The sequence below is a fragment of the Bufo bufo genome, chromosome 3 (assembly GCF_905171765.1).
Source record: "Bufo bufo chromosome 3, aBufBuf1.1, whole genome shotgun sequence".
NCBI lineage: Eukaryota > Metazoa > Chordata > Amphibia > Anura > Bufonidae > Bufo > Bufo bufo.
The window spans coordinates 676,251,752-676,276,619 of record NC_053391.1 but is presented as its reverse complement, the minus strand read 5'-3'; the positions used below and the strand labels follow the sequence as shown (position 1 = coordinate 676,276,619).

Genomic DNA, 24,868 nt, shown 5'->3' with positions numbered 1-24,868 from the left:
AAAGTAATAACTTTGGCTCATCTGAGCCAATACATTCTAATACTGTACAGAGTGCTCGCTCCGTACAGTATTCAAATGAAGTTTTAAGCGAATCGACTTCGGATGTTCCATCCCTACCTGTAATCATGGTGTCTCTTGAAGGTTTCTGAAGAATGTGTCTGGGCTATGGCATAGCAACAATCTAGGAAATTCACTGGGCGACAACCACAAATCTGCACAACCCTGTGTGTTCTGCTGTTGTTACGGATTCTCTTTCAGCCTACTTCTTGTAGGTCATGTCATGTCATGGCCAACCAATCATCTCTTTCCCTCTCTGCAGTGGACTGGACTTTGCACAATGCATGTGACATGCTGCACGCTGCTGTACTAGGCGCAGTGCTCAGCCTCTCCTGGGCGTTTTCCTTAGACCTGCATCTGTGGCTTCCTAGAATGCCGCTATGGTTATATAGCCATACATGTGGTCTGGCCACACTCCTCTGTGATGGCTGGGAGAGGTATGGTGGGACATGTAGCTACCAGACAGTGACCTCTACGAACCAGATGGCAGACAGAAGTTGGATTTTTCTATCCTGAAAAGTTACATGGTGGTATAGAAAAATCCTGCTATAACGTGTGCGAGGTTAGGGGGTTTGCCAGAGTTTTCCTTTAATAATACCCTACCTTTGATGATGATATATAATAATATCACTGCAGGTAACATAATATCATAAGTCACCATCAGGTGATGAGATTTCTGATACATTGCCTCACAAACTTTTCAACAATGATTTAACAAGTTGCTCAAGAATCCAGAACATCGCACGTTCATTGCGCCTCGAAGACACGACGAGCTGGAGACTGAACCGCAATCATTCAGTGCACGCTTCTTCATCTGGTCTTCCATGACATATCATACAAAGAATCAAATACTAACCCTCAATGACAAAGAGATCCCTGGATGTGACGTGCGTATTCCCATCTCTGACACTGGTTGTATATGCCATCAAATCAGATAGGCGCTGGTCCAACCTTTGGGACCATATCCTATCTAGAGAACAGGGAACCCGAAGTGAAGGAGAGTGCACTGTGCAGGTGCTCTCCATTCACTGTTATGGGAGTTCCGAAAAAATTTGGGTGAGTGTGCATATCAGTGAGTAAAGAGCGCGCTGCAATGTATGGCCTCCCTTCCATGGGACTGCTGGAAATAGCTAAGTCAGTGTTCGGCCATTTTTGGAACTCCCATAGAGGTGAATTGGCCCATTGTGCTCTCCTTCACTTTGGAGGGCTCGTTCTAGAGATAGGTGCGGGGTGCCAGAGTTGGGACCTGCACCTATCTGACATTGAGACCTTTAAGTATAAAATATATGCTAATAAAAGTACCACTGCTAATATCCATCTGTGTGGTCAAGCTTCCTCTAATCTGACATAGATATTGTGTTGCATCATCTTCTATATTCTGTATATTTGTAATGTATTGAGATAGGGATAGTTAGATAACATATACAAATCCCCCAGTGTGAAGGCCACATTCCAGAACGGTTCACTCATGAGACATGCATACTCCACACGGGGGATCCTTAGGAGGAGGGGCAAAAAGGTATAAACTTTTCGGCACAAAGACAAATAACTGGAAATCCGCTGAGAACATCATCCAGGTAGGATGTTGTAGGTCACTATCTCTCTCTTGTATCACCATGGAGTGTCCGCCATGTGCTACGACATGGTGACAGGAATCCCCTCCCATATTGTATTGTGTAGGCCAGGTGATTGATTATTATAAAAAAAAATTTTTATCACTTAGCCTGTTTAAGCCTTTTTATTCTCAAATCGTACACTGTAACAAACTCACAAATTGTGCAAGTTCAGCCTTGAAACATAAGTGCCCTGCCAACTGCAGGTTGTAGTTTTGTCATTGCTGGAGTGCCACATGTTGGAGAATCCTGAATAAAACTGATACATTGTAACACAGCCACTATCTGATTAATCAGATCTAGGTTAGAGTAGACTATGGATGCAAATGAGCATTTTTCCATTTAGTCACCGGCTGTCGGGATATGATGCAAGTCGTAGTTATCCAACAGCTGGCGTCACCTAGACTAACACACTGTAACAAACCCATTATCTGTGCAAACAGGAAAAGGTTATGAAAGCTTTTCAGTCTCTGTAAATAATAGCATTCCTATTCTGGCGGTTGGGACATGCTGGAAGATGTAGTTTGAAAAATGCTAGACATTGTGGGCCAAGACTGATACACTGTAACAAACCCATTATCTGTGCAAGCAGGACTAGGTCACAATAGCTTTTCAGAATCTAGATGTAAATGATAGCATTCCTATTCGGATTTTCGGGACATGATGGTTTTGAAAAAGCTAGAGTGCCACAGGCAGGACACCACCGATCAAGACTGATACATTGTAACAAACCCATTATGTGACAGGACCAGAATAGCAATTCCTCAAAGGCGAGGACAGTTCAAAGCTTAGCTATGGGTCCCCTGGGTTCATTGACTCTCTGATACCCTATAGCTGTATACAGCCCCCTCTCCATTCCTCTATAGACACATTTACTGTATAAACCAATCTCAAAAATTTTCAAAAATGACGACAATTTTCTTTTTCCCACAGCTCTCTGCCACTTACCGCACGTAGAGGGAACGCTTCTGGTTTGTCTTCAGAGAGCCGGACCCAGAACTCATGCTGTGATTCATCATCTGCTCACGTAGGTCATGGATTTTTGCTTCAAATCGAGCGTACTCTAAAGAGAAAATGAGAGCACAGACACGTTATAAGGCGTCTGCCGAGTGACCCCTCCGCAGACGGCAGACATAATGAGTGATTCTTCAGCTCCAGTTGACACAAGTGATGTAGAAGTCACTGGAATGGCCTGTCAATTACGACAAAAATTAAAGGACTGAGACACCTGGTTAACCCCACCAATGCGTTTTTTTTTTTTTACCGTGGGCACTAAGGGGTTAAAACTGTATATATATATATATATATATATATATATATACAGTACAGACCAAAAGTTTGGACACACCTTCTCATTCATAGAGTTTTCTTTATTTTCATGACTATGAAAATTGTAGATTCACACTGAAGGCATCAAAACTATGAATTAACACATGTGGAATTATATACATAACAAACAAGTGTGAAACAACTGAACATATGTCATATTCTAGGTTCTTCAAAGTAGCCACCTTTTGTTTTGATTACTGCTTTGCACACTCTTGGCATTCTCTTGATGAGCTTCAAGAGGTAGTCCCCTGAAATGGTTTTCACTTCACAGGTGTGCCCTGTCAGGTTTAATAAGTGGGATTTCTTGCCTTGCGTTGAGGAGAAGTCAGATGGATACACAGCTCATAGTCCTACTGAATAGACTGTTAGAATTTGTATTATGGCAAGAAAAAAGCAGCTAAGTAAAGAAAAATGAGTGGCCATCATTACTTTAAGAAATGAAGGTCAGTCAGTCAGCCGAAAAATTGGTAAAACTTTGAAAGTAAGGGCTATTTGACCATGAAGGAGAGTGATGGGGTGCTGCGCCAGATGACCTGGCCTCCACAGTCACCGGACCTGAACCCAATCAAGATGGTTTGGGCTGAGCTGGACCGCAGAGTGAAGGCAAAAGGGACAACAAGTGCTAAGCATCTCTGGGAACTCCTTCAAGACTGTTGGAAGACCATTTCAGGTGACTACCTCTTGAAGTTCATCAAGAGAATGCCAAGAGTGTGCAAAGCAGTAATCAAAGCAAAAGGTGGCTACTTTGAAGAACCTAGAATATGACATATTTTCAGTTGTTTCACACTTGTTTGTTATGTATATAATTCCACATGTGTTAATTCATAGTTTTGATGCCTTCATAGTCATGAAAATAAAGAAAACTCTTTGAATGAGAAGGTGTGTCCAAACTTTTGGTCTGTACTGTATATATATATGTATATATATATATATACACACAGGTGAAACTCAAAAATTAGAATATTGTGCAAAGTTCATTTATTTCAGTAATGCAACATAAAAGGTGAAACTAACATATGAGATAGACTCATTACAGGCAAAGCGAGATATTTCAAGCCTTTATTTGTTATAATTTGGATGATTATGGCTTACAGCTGATGAAACCCCAAAGTCACAATTTTGAGGTACCCTTTGCTCAGGGGGTATGGATTAATTAGCGGACTAGAGTGTGACACTTTGAGCCTAGAATATTGAACCTTTTCACAAAATTCTAATGTTAAGTTGCATTAATCCAATTCCTTTTAATTTTCATTACTGAAATAAATGGACTTTTGCACGATATTCTAATTTTTCGAGTTTCACATATATACATATATATATATATATATATATATATATATATATATACACAGTACAGACCAAAAGTTTGGACACACCTTCTCATTCAAAGAGTTTTCTTTATTTTCATGACTATGAAGGCATCAAAACTATGAATTAACACATGTGGAATTATATACATAACGAACAATTGTGAAACAACTGAAAATATGTCATATTCTAGGTTCTTCAAAGTAGCCACCTTTTTCTTTGATTACTGCTTTGCACACTCTTGGCATTCTCTTGATGAGCTTCAAGAGGTAGTCCTCTGAAATGGTCTTCCAACAGTCTTGAAGGAGTTCCCAGAGATGCTTAGCACTTGTTGGCCCTTTTGCCTTCACTCTGCGGTCCAGCTCACCCCAAACCATCTCGATTGGGTTCAGGTCCAGTGACTGTGGAGGCCAGGTCATCTGGCGCAGCACCCCATCACTCTCCTTCATGGTCAAATAGCCCTTACTTTCAAAGTTTTCCCAATTTTTCGGCTGACTGACTGACCTTTATTTCTTAAAGTAATGATGGCCACTCGTTTTTCTTTACTTAGCTACTTTTTTCTTGCCATAATACAAATTCTAACAGTCTATTCAGTAGGACTATCAGCTGTGTATCCACCTGACTTCTCCTCAACGTAACTTATGGTCCCAACCCCATTTATAAGGCAAGAAATCCCACTTATTAAACCTGACAGGGCACACCTGTGAAGTGAAAACCATTTCAGGGGACTACCTCTTGAAGCTCATCAAGAGAATGCCAAGAGTGTGCAAAGCAGTAATCAAAGCAAAAGGTGGCTACTTTGAAGAACCTAGAATATGACATATTTTCAGTTGTTTCACACTTGTTTGTTATGTATATAATTCCACATGTGTTAATTCATAGTTTTGATGCCTTCATAGTCATGAAAATAAAGAAAACTCTTTGAATGAGAAGGTGTGTCCAAACTTTTGGTCTGTACTGTATATATATATATATATATATGTATATAGTCAGCAAATGTGAAATCCAGCATCACTGATATATACTGTATCTTTATTACTTTTTTTTATACTTTTTACGTGTTGTAATAATCAGATGGTTACATGGAGACCATCAGCAAGCTGCTGTTGACAGAGCTTTCATTCATATTATTCGTTTCTGCTGTGAAATCATTCATTGTTATATACTGTACCTATATTACTTTTTTACCATTTTTACACATTTCCAATAATCAGATGGTTACATGAAATCTGTCCGCAAGCTGCTGTTCATAGATCTTTCATTTTTATTATTGGTTTCTACTATAAAATCCAGCATCATTGTTATATACTGTATCTCTATTCAGGGGCGTAGCTAAAGGCTCATGGGCCCTGGTGCAAGATTTCAGCTTGGGCCCCCTTCCCTCAGTGCTTTATGGCCAGGGGCAGAGAAGCACATAGCCTTCATGCTGCCTGATGCAAAAACTAAAACAGCACCCCCCATGCCAAATTGTTGAACTAACCCCTTCCCTCCAGCTAGAGGGGTAACTTGAACATTCTGGGCCCCAGTGCAAAATCTATAACAGACCTGTCCCAGCATGCGCTATGTGGCACAAGGGTCTTTACGACCCCTCAGGCTCCTGGGTCCGGTAGCAACTGCTACCTCTGCACCCCTTATAGCTACGCCCCTGCCTCTATTACTTTTTTACACATTTCCAATAATCAGATGGTTACATGGAATCCATCAGCAAGCTGTTGTTGACAGATTTATTATTATTATTATTGGTTTTTACTGTGAAATCCAGCATCATTGTTATATAATGTACCTTTATTATTATTTTTTTTCACGTTTCCAATAATCAGGTGGTTACATGGAAACTGTCAACAAGCTGTTGTTCACAGATCTTCTATTATTATTGGTTTCTGCTATTAATTCCAGCATCATTGTTATATACTGTACCTTCATTCTTTTTTTTGGGCCATTTTTACATGTTTCCAATAACCCGATGGTTACATGGAAACCGTCAGCATGCTGTTGTTGACAGATCTGCTATTCTCCCTATTGGTTTCTACTGGAAAATCCAGGATCAGTTTTATACACTGCACCTGAATTACTTTTTGTTACCATTTTACACGTTTCCAATAATTAGATGATTACATGGAAAGTGCCAGCAAGCTGCTGTTGACAGATCTTCCATTCTTACTACTGGTTTCTACTGAGGTTTTCAATCTGATTGATTACCTCCTCTGCAACCTGGCTTAATTAAATGTGAATATTCAATGCAGGGACTAGTAACTGATTTGATAATCAGCCAAATCCAGCAGAAGACCCTCAGCATATGGATGTAAACTGTAAAGGAACTCTGCTTTAATTTCCCTGCAGTGCCCCCACAGGCTAAAGGAAGTATTGCAGCTTCCAATTTAAATCAGCAGGATGTCTATGTAATGTATGGATTCCCTGGGTCCCTCAGAGTCAACTCTTTAATAGGGTCGGTTCCCACTGATCAGACACTATCCATAGATTAGGCAAGTATTGGGACAACCCCTTTAAGAAAGAAAAAGCCACCGTAGACAGCTGTGGACCCATGGAACTCCTGTTCTCCCAAAAGCTGGGGAGACCCCCACCAATATATGGAAAATTTGAGAATATCCCTTTAATGAAGCATTTCATGGAATTCATGGGGGAGAGGGGGGTTATGCTCATTTAAAGTGACAGCAGCTTTCTGCAGTCGCTAATAGAATGGTTTCCCTAGTAAATGACCCCTTTTTGCTGCATCCCTAAGCCCCCATCGAGCATATGGATGGGAGTTTGTAATAACTCTGTCTATATGGAGAATACACTCTATTGTACCCTGTTATCAATGTTCTTTGATAAGATTCGACAAACTCCCCTGCAAAATCTACATCGCCGAGAATATACCTAGGTGTGAGTGGTATCAGCCGCCTGTCTTACCGCCGCACGCTTCTCAGCCAAAATTTTCTGCATTGCCTCCTTAACATTCATAAATGCACTTCCCATCGTTCTAAGACATTTCGAGAAAGTTCACAGAAGATGCTCTTCATATTAACTTCAGAACTTGAAGCCTAAACCCGTGCAGGGATCTCACGCACAGCACCCCAGGGGTTCCAATAACCCAGAACAGTCCGATATGTTCAGGAGACGGAGGGAGACCACGGGACGGAAATTAGAATCCCTCATCCATAATGGGGCATTAGTATTCATTGGGTTCTGGGAGGAATATAAAGTCATTACATGTCGTTCCTTCCAGAAGAAGCTGAGGTCACAGAGACCTGCTGTCTGCCAGACGCTTCACCAACTTCACGCTTCTTCTGGAGATCATATAAAAGTTTCCACCGTTTTTTTTAGGATGGGTTTATATCTGATGATGTTGGTTTCAGCAAAGTCCTAAAAATTTGGCCACAAATCTGCATTGATTGCCATGGTTTTATAATAGAACCGAAGACACATACAGATCTGCATAGAGACTGTATCCCCAAACGGTAGATCATGGACACTTCTGGTCTGGTGGTGACACTGAGAGCCATGGCGCTAGAACAAAAGACGTTTTAAATGGTGAATTATGTATTTTTTTGTTTTTGTTGTAATGGGGTTAAAATACTGATGATCTATCGTCAGGATAGGTCATCAATATCTGATTGGGGAGGATCCCGGCACTTCTGCCAATCAATTCTTTGAGGAGTCCGTGGAGCTCCGGTGAGCGCCGCAGCCTTTTCCTAGGCCAGTGACATCACATTCATTGGTCACATGGCCTATGTGCAATACAGTCCCTTTCGAGCAAATGGGCCTGCGCTGCAATACCAAGCACAGCCACTATCCAATGTACAGCACTGTGCTAGGAAAGCTATGAGCAGGCCGCAGTGCTCATTCGATCTGATGCCTATCCTGGGGAGAGGTCAATATTGTACTCCCAGAAAACCCCATTAATTTCATCAGACCAACCCTTACAAAAATTAAAAGCAAAAAATTTACGGTAAAAAAAGATGCAGAAATTATTAATGCAAATAATACTCTTCATTACATAACTGGTACAAAACAACAACTAATAGACATTATAACTGTGAATGGTAAAGTACTGGAGGGGGTAGAATGCTCAGATGGGTCAGGTCAAAAGAGTCCAGTGAAGTTTGCTGAGGCACTTTTCTTTAAAGTGTTTTATCGGCCTGGATGTTTATGAAATGGTGAGTAAGTTGGTAGAGGGACCTGGCATTCCCACCCTACTCTAGTACAACATTTCCTCCTAGCCTGAGATGAACCCAGGTGTAGTTGCTAGGCTCATTACTGTGGGGATAAAGACAGGGCTGAGAGCCTCATTCAGTGTCAGAGCTTAGAGACTGCATGACCTCTGTTAGCTGTGCAAAGTCTGATGCCTCCCCCCCCCCCCCATTTGTCCATAAAGGGGTTCTCCGGGAATTAATAAAGTGAAAATACTTATATATTACTTTATTATAAATATATTCTCAAATACCTTTCATTAGTTATAATGGCTTGTTTTGTCTGGGAAGCAATGATCAGGGGCAACAAAATGGCCGCTGTCCCATTGGTTCACACAAAACCTGTCCTAATCACACATAAGGACAAGTTACTTTACAACACTGAGGTAAAGAGCTGCCTCATCCTCCTCCTCTCTACTTGTCAGGGATTATGATCCTCAATACAGATGATAAGAACTTCAGCTGAATCTCTGGGGAATTTAGTTCATGAGAAGACATGAAGTACAGAGAAGACGGACAGGACAGGCTGTGGTAATGTGTTGCTGTGGTAATGGAGACTGTAAACAAGAGCTGCTGCTCATTAGCCACACCTCACCCTCCTCTCATGTCTACTCATCATCTCCATTCCCACAGAGATTTACCTATATTCAGGATCATGATTCCTGACAAGCAGAGCAGAGAGGAGGATAAGGCAGCACTATGGCTCATTGTGGGGAAGTAACTTGTCCTGCTGTGTGATTAGGACAGGTTTTGTGTGTACTGATAGGACGGCGGCCATTTTATTTCTCCTTATGATTGCTCCCTAGGCAAAACAAGCCATTCTAAGTAATGCAAGGTATTTGTGAATATATTTATTATAAAAAAATATTTAAGTATTTTCAATTTTTTAATTCCTGGAGAACCCCTTTAAGTACCTAGGTGAGGTAAATTTCTGTTTAGTTAGTCCCCAGACGGGCAGGTATTTTGTTCATGTATTATTTTTTATCCCCGGAGCGGTGCCCAGGGATAATATTAAGTGCAGTGAGATCCCTGGGCGCCGCTGTATATGTCATGATACTTAGTTCACAATGTCAGGATCGGTGAAAGGTCCTCTTTAAAGTGAGAATACAGATACTCAAGAGAGAAATATATCCACCATTTTATGTTGAATGACAAGATTGAACAGTTTAACCACCATCTTATGCATACCGCCATTTTGTGATATCTTTTCAACACGTGTTATGTACATGGACTATCTGCTGCGGAGGCGGCAGTGTTATATATGAAGAAAAGTTGAATTTAATAAAGAAGTTATTTCAAGCATTTGGTGTGCTCTTTAAAACCTACTGTTTCCACAGAACGGCGCTAGAGGAATTACAGAGTAATAGACAGTCTGGTTAGACTAAAAGTCAGAGATATCAAAATTCTTCTAATGCCACAGCGCAAAAGGCACTTCATAGTGCTGCACCTGCCACAGGATAAGCCGCCAAATGAGAGGCGGAGACTAGAAACACCAGAGAAGGTGAAAAATTACGGCAAAGAAAAAATGAGCAAGGCTTCAAAAAGACCTGGAAGCCCTATACAGGAGAGTATCTTGAAAAAGAGGAAATGGGGAGAAGAGATGGGGGGGGGAAGAGCTGAAGATGGACCCAGCACATCCTACAACACTGACACGGAACATCTGTCAGGTGAGTGAAGATCTAAGACACCTAGAGCCAATATTCCCCAATTACTTATCAATGGGTTTGTCCATAAGCATGATTAAGGGGTATTTTTGTCTTTGATACTTCTTGAATTAGAGGCGAATTACAGGAATATTAACTCTTATGTCTCTTCTCTCCACCAGTGTCAACCCCAGCAGAAAGCACCATCACTGCGACTGGACTGGAAAGCTTCACCTTCCATAAAATCTTTGGAGAGGGCAGTTTTGGTAAAGTAAGCATTAGGAGTTTTGACTTTTTCTTCATGTGTAGAAATATGACTATAGCAATACCAATGCTTCATGTCTTCTCATAGCCGGATGGGCGATTCCTCCAGATCTAATGCTCTCTCTCCTCCAGGTCATGCTGGCCACACATCCAGCCTGCCAATAACAACTGGCAGTGAAGCTGGTAAAGAAGAGGGTCCTGCTTCAAAACTTTAGAAACATCGTTCTGATTGAGCAAAAGGTCCTGGAGGTGGCTGGGAAGAGTCCGCTATTAACTCACGCTTATGCCACCTTCCAGACCAAGGTAAGGCTACTTTCACACTTGCGGCAGAGTAATTCGGCAAGCAGTTCCGTCGTCGGAATTGGCTGCCGATCCGGCAAAACATATGTCAACTGATGGCATTTGTAAGACTGATCAGGATCCTGATTAGTCTGAAAATGCCTGATCAGTCAGAAAAATGCATTGAAATGCCGGATCCGTCTTTCCGGTGTTACCCGGCAAAATGGATCCGGCATTCCGGTATTTTGAATGCCGGCACTAATACATTCCTATGGAAAAAAATGCCGGATCCAGCATTCAGGCAAGTCTTCAGTTTTTCTGGCCGGAGATAAAACCGTAGCATGCTGCGGTTTTATCTTTTGCCTGATCAGTCAAAAACACTGAACTGAAGATATCCTGATGCATCCTGAATGGAATGCTCTCCATTCAGAATGCATGGGGATAAAACTGATCAGTTCTTTTCTGGTATAGAGTCCCTAGGACGGAACTCTATGCCGGAAAAGAAAAACGCAAGTGTGAAAGTACCGTAAGAGCCTCATGCACTATTGGTGTTTGGTCAGTAGGTCAGTTCTTCCCAACCTCATCTTATTTGCCACCATCGTGGAACATAAAGAGGTTCAAAGACCTGCACTAGGATGATAGGTCAACCTGAAAGTCCAGCTTCTTCTACATAGGTAGCATAGCAGCTCCAAAGCAGGGTATATATGAAGCCCGATATTCTTTCATTAATTTTTTTGTATTTTCTGTCTTTATTAAAGGACTATGCCTTCTTCATCATGGAGTTCCTCATCGGAGGAGACCTACGTGACCTCATAAGTGGCAAAGCCCCATTCACCATTCCAGTCATCAGGTAAGACAGAACACGAATACTTTAGATAGCAACAATACTTGTCAGGAACATCCATCTTATTTCGTTGATTTGTCTCATAATTAAGTGGATGTTAATTCTTTCTCTTTTTTTGTCGGAAGATTTTTTGCAGCTGAGATCATCTGCGAGCTCCATTTTCTCCACAACAGAAGCATCATACATAGAGACCTAAAACCAGAAAACATCTTAATTGACAGCGCCGGTCACTTGAAGATCGACGATTTCGGCCTTGCCGTGATGAACATCTTTGGGAATAGGAAGGTCTCACAATATGCCGGAACTCTTAACTACATGGCTGGACATCTCCATGACTTCTGTTGCTCTGGATGATGCTCTTATTTCTTTTTGTTTCCCTGATGTTTCCACAGATTCTTCTAAAGAAGCCGTACAACACAGCAGTGGACTGGTTCTTAGCTGGTGAGATGATATATGAGATGGCTACTGGCAAATATTCATTCTATTCCGGTATATTTTCCTGAAAGGATTGAGAAGTCACTGATTAACAACGTTCCCACCTACCCAAACCGACTCAACTCCCAAGCCAGAGACCTCATAGAGAGGGTGAGTATAAAAATATACTGGAATATTGGAAAGTGTGATCTACAAGTCTAAAATGTCTTCATTATATTTTTTCCAGCTCCTAATGAAGTCACCAGAGAGTCGCAAGTTAGCAATACGTAACATCAGGGAACATCCATTTTTCATTAACATTGAGTGGACAGATATTAAGGAGGCAAAAGCTTGTCCACTATTCCAACCAGGACCAGTAAGTATAGGATGCGAATAAGATGTGGGTAGTAATACATTCCTATTGTGTAGCTCCTTGTTGAACACTGGATCTTGTGTTTTCTCTCCACAGCCACTAGTGTTGACATCGAAAAAAATAGACGATGTCCTGTCCTCCACTGAAGCCAATAAGCCACCAATGGCAGATGGAGATTAAAAGCTGTTCCATGGATTCACATTTGCCAATGCCAGATGGCACGTTATAAAGCCAATACAAGAACCTGTCATATGTCATCGAAGGTGAGTCATTGTAACTGAGAGGGAAATATGGGGGCTATTGAAGGTTCCCTCCATTACCTGTGAATCTATCAGCAGAGTGTGATGTGGAGTCCATACACTGACTGATGCGTTTAGTCTGCTGGGGGGTCTACAGGGCAAACGTGCAGGTGGATACCATCATTACAAATTTTTCTTATTTCACTTCTGACATATTTTATCTCTTCGCAAAACATTTGGCATAATTGTGAGAAGGATCGTCCACGGGATCTGGAGGAGGATAAGACACTGGTAGTGAACAGCTCCGCTCTATATAAAGATGTCCCCAATAGATCAATGGCTGAAAACCAACACGTTCTAGCAGAGCCTCTTGATGACATTCACCAAGAATAGCTGTCCTTGTATGAGCCTCAAATTCCAACCTCTATCTACTCTCCTGACAATTCATTGGTACTGTGATACAACAGTCCTGGTCCTTCAATTTCCAACTACCACTAAAAGTAACCTGAGGGTCATGACCTGCAGATGGGCATGCAGCCCTATTAATTTCTCCTTCCTACTGGGGGTCTTGCTCGATTCAGAAGCTCTGCTGTGTCTAAATACAAGAAGCAGCAGGAAGTCAATGAAGATTCTTCCAAGAGTCAATGACTTGACTGCCAGCGCTTCTAGTCGGCAAGTTGCCTCTTGTGCCCAAGGGAAGGGTAGTCCTTAGGCCATGGTTCCCTAGAGGTTTCCTCCACTGGGGGTTCTTCCTCTCCTTCATGCCAACGGATACAACATCAACAAGAAAATGTTGACTTGTTCGACTGTGCCCTCAGTGGAGATCACACCATCCACTAGTGGCATAGAGGTACCGAAGAGGACAACTACCACCAATACCACCAATAAACAGTACCATTCACCATCATCTAGTAGTAGCGTAATTATCTTATGTCTCCTTAGACTCTACAGTCATTGGTTTGTCTTTAATGGAGAGGATACAAGTCTAATAAGACTCCTCAATAACTGCAGCCATTTATCCTGCAGTGGGAGCACATTTGTAGACACGCACAGGATCTTTTTTTTTGGGGTTCTTAATCCCCTTTTACATGCAATTTACTGTAGCAGCACTGAAAATCCACCACAAATCTGCCATGTGTGCACATGTCTGAAAACAGACTATAAGGCTGGGACTCAATGGCTACTTACTTAAGCATGGTCTTGCAAACTGATCTCACAAGAAAAGGCTTTTCAATAAAGTTTTCTATGATTTATTGCTTAAAGGGAACCTGTCACCAGTTTTATGGTGTCCTAACTAAAGGCAACATAAATAAGTGACTGATTCTCTTAGCAAAATGTTGGGTCACTTTCTTTAATTGACCCAGTCAATCTGCCAACATCTTGTATTGAAAAGTTCCAGCTGATAATGATGAGTCCTGAATATTCATGAACTCCTGACTCTCCCCGCCTACCTGCTGCTGATTGACAGTTGTTTTCCATATGAATCAGCAGCAGGTGGGCAGGGGAGTGGCTATAACTCTGAAATAAATATACGCTGGACTCACTGACATCACGCTGGACTCAAATCAGCTCATTAGCATGTGGCATCTTTGTGTGTATATTATGAGATAACCATCTGTCACACCAGTAAGTGAATACATCTAAGGTACTTTTTAGTAGTTAATAATTGTATATAATTAGTTAGATTATAATCAAAAATCCACATGACAGGTTCCCTTTAAGTATTTTTTTTCTAAATGTATGCAAAGAAATATCTTCCAGAAGTGGAGAATTGTGCCTTCTAGAAGTGACTCTCTATGAGTTATGACTTGAGAGCCACTTGCAGATAGTGGCACTACCAAAACGTTTCTATTCATTTCTATTCCAACAGAGTGACAATGTACAAAGCAGATTGGATCGTTATGTATCAGTTTGTATCTATGTATTATATAGAGCTCGATATATCAGTTTATATCTTTATTGATTATAAAGAGCACTATGTGTCAGTTTCAACACAGTCAGGTCCCATTATTCTGACCACCAGCTAATATTCAGATTAACCGCCGTATGCAGCACGGACAGCAGCTAGACGGGCTGGGAGTGACTCAGTAAGGAGATAACTGCTCAGCCAATCACTTGTTGAGATGGGTAATGGCAGTGATTGGCTGAGGACTCATTTCATATTTGTCAGGAAGGACCAGGAAGTAGAGACAATATGGGACATGGAAGCGGGAATGTTGAGATCAGTAGGACTCCTTTAATACATAGCAACATAGTTTATAAGGCTGAAAAAATACATTTGTCCATCCAGTTCGGCCTGTTATCCAGCAAGTTGATCCAGAAAAAAAAACTGTGAGGTAGAAGCCAATTTTCCTCACTTTAGGGGAAAAAATTATTTCCCGACTACAATCAGGCATTAGAATAACTCCCTGGATCAACAGTGGTAGGACTATATTTTCATCACGGGCATCTATGCCCCTTTTGATGCAATCCATTATGTTATTGGCCTTGGCAGCAGCTGCCTGACACTGGTTTCTACAGCTTAGTTTGCGGTTCACCAAAATTCCTAGGTCCTTTTCCATGTCAGTGTTACCGAGTGTTTTACCATTTAGTATGTACGGGTGACTTGCATTATTCCTTCCCATGTGCATAACTTTACATATGTCAGTGTTAAACATCATCTGCCACTTATCTGCCCAAGCCTCCAATCTATCCAGATCCCTCTGTAGTAGTATACTGTCCTCTGTAGTGTGTATATATACAGTATACTGTCCGTGTTAATAACCTTACACAGTTTAGTGTCATCTGCGAAAATTTATATTTTACTGTGCAAGCCTTCTTCAAGATCATCAATAAATATATTGAATAGGATAGGGCCCAATACTGACCGATAAAGTACCCCACTAGTGACAGTGACCCAATCTGAGTGTGTACCACTAATACCCACCCTCTGTTTTCTATCACTGATCCAGTTACTTACCCACATACAGACGTTTTCTCCCAGTCCGAGCATTCTCATTTTATATACTAAACTTTTATGCAGTGTCAAATGCTTTGGAGAAGTCCAGATATACGACATCCATTGATTCGCCGCGGTCAAGTCTAGTAATTTGTTTGAAATGACCGATCCCTCACGAAGCCATGCTGATATGGCGTTATTTGCTTATTTTCATTGAGGTACTCCAAGATAGAATCTCTCCCCCTCTCATTACTCTGTAAAGGGCCGACACCTTCAGATTTATAATTTTTACCATTTATATAATTGAAGAACATTTTACGGTTAGTTTTACTCTCTTTGGTAATTAATCTCTCGGTCTCTAGTTTAGCCGCTTTTATTTGTCTTTTACATATGCTATTTTTTTCCTTATAGTTTTTCAGTGCTTCCTCGCCTCCCTCCTGTTTAGTGATTTAAATGCTTTCTTTTTGTCATTTATTGCTTTCTTTACAATTCTATTTATCCACATTGTTTTTTTTCTTGTTCCTTAAAGGGGTTCTCCGGGCTTTTAATATTGATGACCTATCCTCAGGATAGGTCATCAATATCAGATCGGCGGGGACACCCCCACCAATCAGCTGTTTGAAGAGGATGCGCGTGCCGTGCCAGCGCTGCCTCTTCTTCACTGTTTCCTCTTCACTGTTTACCTTCTCGCCGTCGCCTCTGCAGAGGTGAGCAGGTGTAATTACACCAAAGCCATTCATTTCAATGGGATGGATCACTCCTATACAAGTGTATGGGAACGATCCGTCCCATTGAAATGAATTGGACGGTTAGGTGTAATTACACCTGCTCACCTCTGCAGAGGCGACGGCGAGAAGGTAAACAGTGAAGAGGAGGCGGTGATGGCACGGCGCGCACCCCCTCTTCAAAAAGCTGATCGGCAGGGGTGCCAGGTGTCGGACCCCTGCCGATCTGATATTGATGACCTATCCTGAGGACAGGTCATCAATATTAAATGCCCGGAGAACCCCTTTAACCTTTTATTCCCATACGGTATGTACCTCTCACAATTAGATTTTAGGATGGTTTTAAAAATATCCCATTTTGTGGCTGTATTTTTATTTTTGAGGACTTTGTCCCAGTTAGTTAGGCCTATGGCCTCTCTTAGTTGGCTAAATTTAAATTTTTTGAAGTTTGGTATTTTTGTTCCTCCCTGTAGAAACGCTCTTTTGAATGACAATTGGAAGGTTATCACTTTATGGTCACTATTTCCCAGGTGTCCCCCGACCTGCACGTCTGTTGTTCTGTCAGGCCTATTGGTTAATACTAAGCCCAGTATGGCCGTCCCTCTAGCCGGGTCCTGAACCAGTTGGGAGAGGTAATTGTCTTTGGTTATTGCCAAGAATCTGTTTCCTTTATGAGATATACAGCTTTCAGTTTCCCAGTCTATATCTGGGTAGTTGAAGTCCCCCATAATAACCACCTCATTATGATTTGCCGCCTCGTCTATCTCGTTTAGTAGTAGATTTTCTGCGGACTCTGGTATATTAGGTGGTTTATAGTAAACTCCTATTAGTAATTTATTGTTGTTTTTTCCTTCATGTATCTCTACCCACAGTGACTGCACATGTTCATGTCCCTCACTTATATCTTCTCGGACTGTGGGCTTTTTACATAAAGGCAGACCCCTCCCCCGCTCCGGTTTTGATGATCCTTTCTAAACAGACTGTAACCTTGTACATTAACTGCCCAGTCATAGCTATCATCCAGCCATGTCTCAGTTATTCCCACTGTCATAGCTATCATCCAGCCATGTCTCAGTTATTCCCACTGTCATAGCTATCATCCAGCCATGTCTCAGTTATTCCCACTATGTCATAATCCTCCTCACGCATCACTAATTCCAGTTCACCAGTTTTATTAGTCAGGCTTCTGGCATTAGTATACATACATTTGAGAGGTTTATGTACATTTTTTACCCTACACCTTTCCTTCTGAACTGTTCTAGTCCCTCCTTCCATTCCTCCCCCAGTCCCACTACCTTGCCCCCGGTCTCTATCTGCACTATCTTCCCATCCTATAATGTAATTTCCCTCCCCCCAGTCCCTAGTTTAAACACTCCTCCAACCTTCTAGCCATCTTCTCCCCCAGCACAGCTGCCCCTTCCCCATTGAGGTGCAGCCCGTCCCTACGATAGAGCCTGTAGCCGATAGAGAAGTCGGCCCAGTTCTCCAGGAACCCAAACCCCTCCATCCTACACCAGTTCTTGAGCCACTTGTTTACCTCCCTAATCTCCCACTGCCTTTCTTGTGTGGCCCGTGGTACAGGCAGTATTTCGGAAAACACTACCTTTGAGTTCCTTGCCCTAAACTTGTGACCTAAATCCCTGAAATCATTTTTAAGGATACTCCACCTACCTCTAACTTTGTCATTGGTTCTGATATGGACCATGACCGCTGGATCTTCTCCAGCCCCTCCCAGTAATCTGTCAACCCGATCCACGATGTGTCGAACTCTAGCGCCAGGAAGACAACACACAGTTCGGCGATCAGAGTCTTTGTGACAGATTTCCCTATCTGTTCCCCTAATAATTGAGTCTCCCACTACCAGCACCTGTCTGGCCTGCCCTGCTCTCCTGGTCCCCTGCCTACTGGTGCTGACATTCCCCTGACCGGCAGAGGAAGTGTCCGGCTGCAGCAGTGCTCTCCCTGAACCGACATCCGCCTCATCTGCCAACCTAGCAAACTTCTTGGGGTGTGTCAGATCAGGGCTAGCCTCCCTGGCACTCTTCCCTCTACCCCGCTTACTAACTGTTACCCAGCTAGCTACCTCACTTTCTTGACCACTATATACTATACTACTGACCACTAGATGGTGTTGCAGTAACGCCTGCGGCCGCTGCTGTATCGCTCACTGGTCCCGGGTCTCAGCTTCCCGGCGTTGACCCGACTCGTTCTCTCCCTTTCCTGCCAGGTCCAGCCTCTAGGCTTGTTCTGAACCTCCACACAAGCTGTGGGCTGCTTGTCCTCTCTCCCTGTGACCATAAAGTACACACACATAGTCTCTCTGGCTCTTAAAGGACTAGCATGTGCACCCTAATCTTCACCAGCGAATGGCTGGCAATCCTGGGATACTTAACTTTCCACAGGGGAAGATGCCTGAGCAATAGGTTTCCTAGAATCTTGCAAAAGTGTATGCTGTGTTGTCTACCCATGTACCAACTTTCTGCCCATTGACTGGATTCCCATTCTCTGCTGCCTGACCTGACCTGTGCCTGACTTCTGTACTGACCCACACCTTGGACCATTTATCGTGTGGCACTCACTCTGCCTACCCTGACCTTGGCATGTCCATGTTCACAATTCTGCCTGAACCCTTGGTGCCCTTCACTGGTGTCTCTGTCAATCACACAGAGACTACTCCAGGAGGTCACTGCCTGATGGTTTCCCTGTATGGCGTTTAAAAAGTGAATACCAGGGGACCGCCAAGATAATGTCCTTACGATTAGCCCAAAGTCAAATTTGTTGGTTGTAGTGGTTCCACACCCACTGCCGTAACAGACGATAAGAACAGTATCCTTGATCGGGCTGCAGTATGCAGGGTTTAATGCCCCTTTAATAGGCCACTCGTTTCTCATAGAACCTGACAAAGGTGATGGGGGTTAGGTTTTAGACATTTATCTGGATACAACCATTATAAAGAATCAATATTCCCATTTGCTGTTTGCACGTTGCTAGGTTTACAAATGAACCACAAGGGAAATCAGAAATTTCCGAATAGTGAGAGTATGGCGTCGTATTCTGTAAAGACGCAGTGCGAATGTATATACGGCATATCCCTAAATGATGGGATCTCATATATAACAATATTCCCAAATGGAGGAAGAGCGGACAGATAATATAACACAGCTTCTGGGCTGAGGGCAAAAATCACGGCTTCGTGTTCCTTCAGGGATTCTAGACTGATGTCCACAATGACAATGATTTAGGATGTGGACATGTCCTTGTACAAGATGAATGGATTCTAAAATGGGGCTTCAGAATTAAGAGACGAGTTGTAGCCTGATATACATGCTGGTGAAAGTGGAGGGAGTAATGGACGTTTATACAGGAGATAGAACAAAAGCTGTTTGCTCAGAAGCTCCTGGAACCCAAATAGTGTGTTCATATATTGTATTAATGTGCTGCCTATTCAGTTCAATTGGTAGCTATGTACTACACAATTATCTATCTATCTATCTATCTATTATCTATCTATCTATCTATCTATCTATCTATCTATCTATCTATCTATTATCTATCTATCTCATATCTATCTATTATCTATCTATCTATCTATCTATCTATCTATCTATCTATCTCCTATCTATCTATCTATTATCTATCTATCTATCTCATATCTATTATCTATCTATCTATTATCCGTCTATCTATCTATCTATCTATCTATCTCATATCTATCTATTATCTATCTATCTATCTATCTCTCTCATATCTGCTTGGATACAATAGGGGCCAATAGGAATAGATGCTCATGTGACCCTGGCTGAACGCTACGATCATGTGACCTCAATCGGTCGGTCACGTGTGCGTTCCACCGTGGTATAGGAAGTACGTAATACCCATGCGCATGAGGATATACACAACTCTGGGAACATACTGGAAACCATGCTGATTAGTGTTCACATCATTAATTGTATTTAGATGTTTTCAATGTGCACCTGGTATACACAGCTTATTTTTATTCACGCAAGATTACTAATCATGTCACTTGAATCGTGTATAAGGAATATTAGGATTAATTTATGTCCATATAATCTAGATCTGAAAAATACGATGGACTAAATGTATGACAATCATGTTGACTCACGATTCAATGAATTGATATGATGAAAAATCATGTGTTCTTTCTTAATTTCTGTTAATTACACATTATGATCAATTATGTTACTTGGCCTTTAAATATGCACTGAGCACCAATGTATTGTATTACTGCTTGAGAAAAGTCCCAGTAAGAGGACTGAAACATCGCGCTGGAGATGAAAGAACATTACTTTTGAACCACATCTTTGGGAGTGCCGTGGAATTACTGTATTCATATTTATATCTATCTATCTATCTATCTATCTATCTATCTATCTATCTATCTATCTATCTATCTATCTATCTATTATCTATCTATCTATCTATCTCATATCAAATAAAATCAAATCAGCTTTATTGGCAGGACTAAATACATTTTAGCATTGCCAAAGCAAGTGGGAAATAATTGGGTAGGGTTGGGGGATATCTATCTATCTATCTATCTTAGATCTATCTATAGTATCTATTTCTCTATCCCATATCTATCTATCTATCTATCTATCTATCTATCTCTCTATCTATCTATCTATCTCTCTCATATCTATCTGTCGGCCTGTCAATTCTATTTATCGACCTCAGGGAAAGTATTTGGACAAACAAGTCTTTCCCCAATGAAATCAGCAGCTCAGTCATTAACTGAGCAGAAGGAGATCTGGTGTCAGTCATTTTCTGTACTAGATCTATTTTGAAATCTCTTAAACATTAACAGAGCCCTTTTATTAACATATATAGGCCACTTTTGTGATGTATATAAGTCATGGATTTTGCTGCAAACTTTTCCCTGCTCAATCCACTCTTCTGACATGGGGCGCCATGCTGGAGGGCCGCAGGTTGAGCATCCCTGATCTAGAGTAATGGGCGGGTAAATGCCACCATCTTTGGTGGTCTTGGTTAGTGGAGGGGTTAAGATTCGTTTCCATGGTGGTTCCGGATAGTGGATAAGTTAATATCTGCTTCCTTGGTGGTCTAGGGTAATGGAGGGAATGGTGCCCGTCTCCATGGTGGTCAAGGGAAGTGGGATAATCATATTTGCCAACACAATTTGCAGGACTGTCCCTGTCAGAGCCAGCCCCAGTACGTTTGAGCTGTCCAAGGCCAAAAATGGGCAGAGCTTATGCAAGCACTACCCATAAATAGGTGTTCCTGGGTGAGTTTAGGGTGTTCCCAGGGACGGGACTTACATGCCCTTAATTGACCAACTATGAATAATGGTACCATCCTTGGTGGTCTAGGATACTGAAAGGGTTAACTTCCAATCTCATGTTGCTCTAGGATATTGGAGGGGTTGGTAGTAAAGTCAATGTGATAAGCTGATCACACAGATCAATACCAGGCAGGGAAACAGAGGACTGTGCACCAATGCACAGTACTGTCTATGGTGGGCAGGCAGACTGGAAACAATCAGGGGGTCTGAGACCACTCTTATTTTGGGCCCCAAGACATGCAACAGTATGGTGCTATTGCCAAAATGTATGCCTCCTTTAAATGAGAATGTCTACACGTTAATTGTGTAGATTCAATCCACCAAATCAATGTCCCAATAACTACCTCTACTCAAGCCAAGAAGGACATTGTTACAGGTGGTGATTTGGATTCACATGAGGTCTTCATGACAACAGTGCGCCTGACAGAAATCACAAAGTAGACATGTTGTGATCAGAATCTCTCGGTAGTGCAGCTCTCAGGCTTTAGGCCGTAGCCTGAAGTGATAATATCCATACTTGCCAACTTTTGAGGGCTGGCTTCCTAGAGGTGCAAGGTTGTGGCACCCCCTTTTTCAGACCGTGCCAATTTTTTAGAGGTGACCCAACCCATGTGAGCATTACCCTCAAGGTACTTTGGGCACTGGGCCTGCGTCTAATGATGCTGAATTCCGGTGCCACATACAGATTCAGTACATGGTGGGATGCTTTCCAGGAGAAAAGGGAGATCTGGCAACTCTTTTGGGAGTACGGGAGATCTTTTCTTTTTCTTGGAAGCCTCCCGGATGCTCCAGGAGAGTTGGCAAGTATGATCTTATCTCAACATAGAAGTTAGCTATAGACAGTTTACGTATTTTTAATGTACACAAAAAAATTGATAATGGTCATGAAATTCATAATTATATTTTGTGGCCTCACCTCAGACCCCTCCTGAACCTTGACCCTCACATATTGTCCTTGCTCCTGTTTTACCACTTTCCTGTAATTAACCTTAGACCTGCCTCCTGACTACATCTTGGACTGTCTTCATAGTATTGGACCTTGGCTGTCCCAACTTGCGCAATCAATGTAGACTACATGACCGATTAGTGATTACCGACTACTGAGGGTCCCACTGGGAAAGTCCATAGCTCCATGAAGGGGTTAAGGAAAAAAAATCAATGCAAACTTTTCCAAACCTTTTGGCTTTAAGCCCAGACCAAAGGATAGGCCCCTAGTGTCTCCTGCATTTGAATGACATAGTATTGTATGACCCCCTTCGGCATACCTCTAAATAAATACAACCTCCAACCCCTTAAATCAGTGTTTCCCAACCAGTGTGCCTCCAGCTGTTGCAAAACTACAACTCCCAGCATGCCCGCACAGCCAAAGGCTGTCCGGGCATGCTGGGAGTTGTAGTTTTGCAACAGCTGGAGGCACGCTGGTTGGGAAACACTGCCTTAAATAAATACAGACCCCAGACCAGCCCTTGTACAGACCTCAGACTAGACCCCATGTATACAGCCTCCACACTCAGAACAAAGCCCCTCAATAAAGACCACAGGGTCATACCCCTCTCAGAGCAGACCCGTCACCTAAATACAGACCCCTTTTATACAAAACCCCAGACCTGCTTTTTATAAACTGGACTCCTTTCTATACATAGACCCCAGGCTACCCCTTTTATACAGATGTCCGACCAGGACTACAGAGGCTCGCCTCTCCCCTTTCCTGTACTCGTAGCCACTCCCAGTTGGCGTCAGGACATTATCGGTGGCGCCCGGGAAGGGAGAGAAGTGTGGGGCTTCCACGATTCCTGGAGTTCTATCCTTTCAGGGAGTCTTCCAGGAGAACTGGCAAGTATAAGTTAAGAGTGAAGAACTGGATGGTTTCCTTAGACTCCACGCCTCCGTAGTTGTCCTGCTAGCTTGGTATGTTCTATAATATTGAAAGTGTCTCCAAATCACTTGAAATTCTAATGAGCCGAACATTTTTTCAATTAGATCTTTTGAATTTCCCATCAGAGCTACCTTTCATTTATAGTACGGTTCTGGGTATAAAATAAATGCATTATTAATCTTGGCAATCTGACTTCTGTAAAGCAATCTCTCCTCCCCTCCATCCCCCCATACTCTGTATACCGAGGGGCATAAATAATTCACACTGTATGTCGAGGCGAGGAGATTAAAGGGTAAACACCAAGCCAAAAACTGCCCACATCTCCTTCATCTCACATCAAAGGCTCAAGTGTAGAATTGCAGATGAATCCGAACAAGTAACAAAAAAAATAAAAAATACTGACAATCCTTGAAGTGGAGGAATTTATTTACCAACCAGCGGAGAATGAAAAGTGATCATCGGCAGGATCATCATGTGTCCCTCGGGTCACTGTCCTAAAACACTAAAATATGTTACTTGATCTTTTTTAACTGTCCATTCACATCTTGACATAGATCCAGCACTGCCTTGAACTTTGTGTAGAATGAGAGGAGTTACACAGAGGGGAGGAGAGAGCAGGGGCTATGAATTTCTATGAAGCCCAGGCGACTCTGTGACTAAGTAAAAACTTGATAGTTACTGAAAATGGCTGCTTCCCAGACCCAGCAACAGGAGGTAGAAGAGGTCAGAAGCATATATAACTGGATGACACGGCACAGAGTGCTAAAACAAATAGTCTTCAAAACTAATATATCACTTTCTTTTGAGGGATATTGGTTGTTGGTGTTGGGGGGGTGTAGTCCACACTTTTAATTCCTTTTTAGAAAAATGACCAGGACGACCATCATAGTACTGTAGTCAAGTCCTGGCCTAATGGCCACCTGGTCCTACAATTTGATTGGAGCTGATACACTTAAATAACGTGTTTGGTCGGGAAGAGTCACTAACAATCTTCTCAGCCTTCGATCCGCCTGTAACGAAAATCAGCTCTTCCTGCAATAGCTTCTTGGTAAACTTATGGCATACAAACTACAAAAAATGGCGTGGTGTCAAAAGGCAGGAAGTGCTCAACCCCATATGCAGTTGTGCGTCTATACCCAGTGGAGCAGATCCGGCACTTGTGGCCCGTTGCTAATGGCGATCCTCAGCAAAAATGCATACAGTGGAGGATGCCCGCAGTGGACCACAAGTACCACAAAAATAGAAAGATGTGTGGATGTAAATAGCTATATGCAATAAACATTAATGAGGAAAGTGCACTACTGTGGATGCAAACAAACAAGTCTGACTAAACCCTCAAACTGGTGTTAAAATTGAGAATTTAGCCAATATATCCTTATATGAAGAACATATCTGAGCCCGAGCACCGCACCAAGGTATCTTGGGACCTAACGCTAAACCTACCTTACGCTCCTGT

The 24,868-nt window shown here is 42.2% G+C and overlaps 1 protein-coding gene across 2 annotated transcripts in view; it reads right to left on the bottom strand.

Moving 5' to 3' along the window:
* DLG2 (discs large MAGUK scaffold protein 2) overlaps positions 1–24,868 on the bottom strand; it is a 1,330,756-nt gene that overhangs the window by 102,622 nt on the left and 1,203,266 nt on the right. For both annotated transcript variants that reach the window (XM_040426389.1, XM_040426390.1), the window contains one exon: positions 2,619–2,733. In XM_040426389.1, the coding sequence (XP_040282323.1) occupies positions 2,619–2,733 (115 nt within the window). The remainder of the gene's footprint in view (positions 1–2,618; positions 2,734–24,868) is intronic.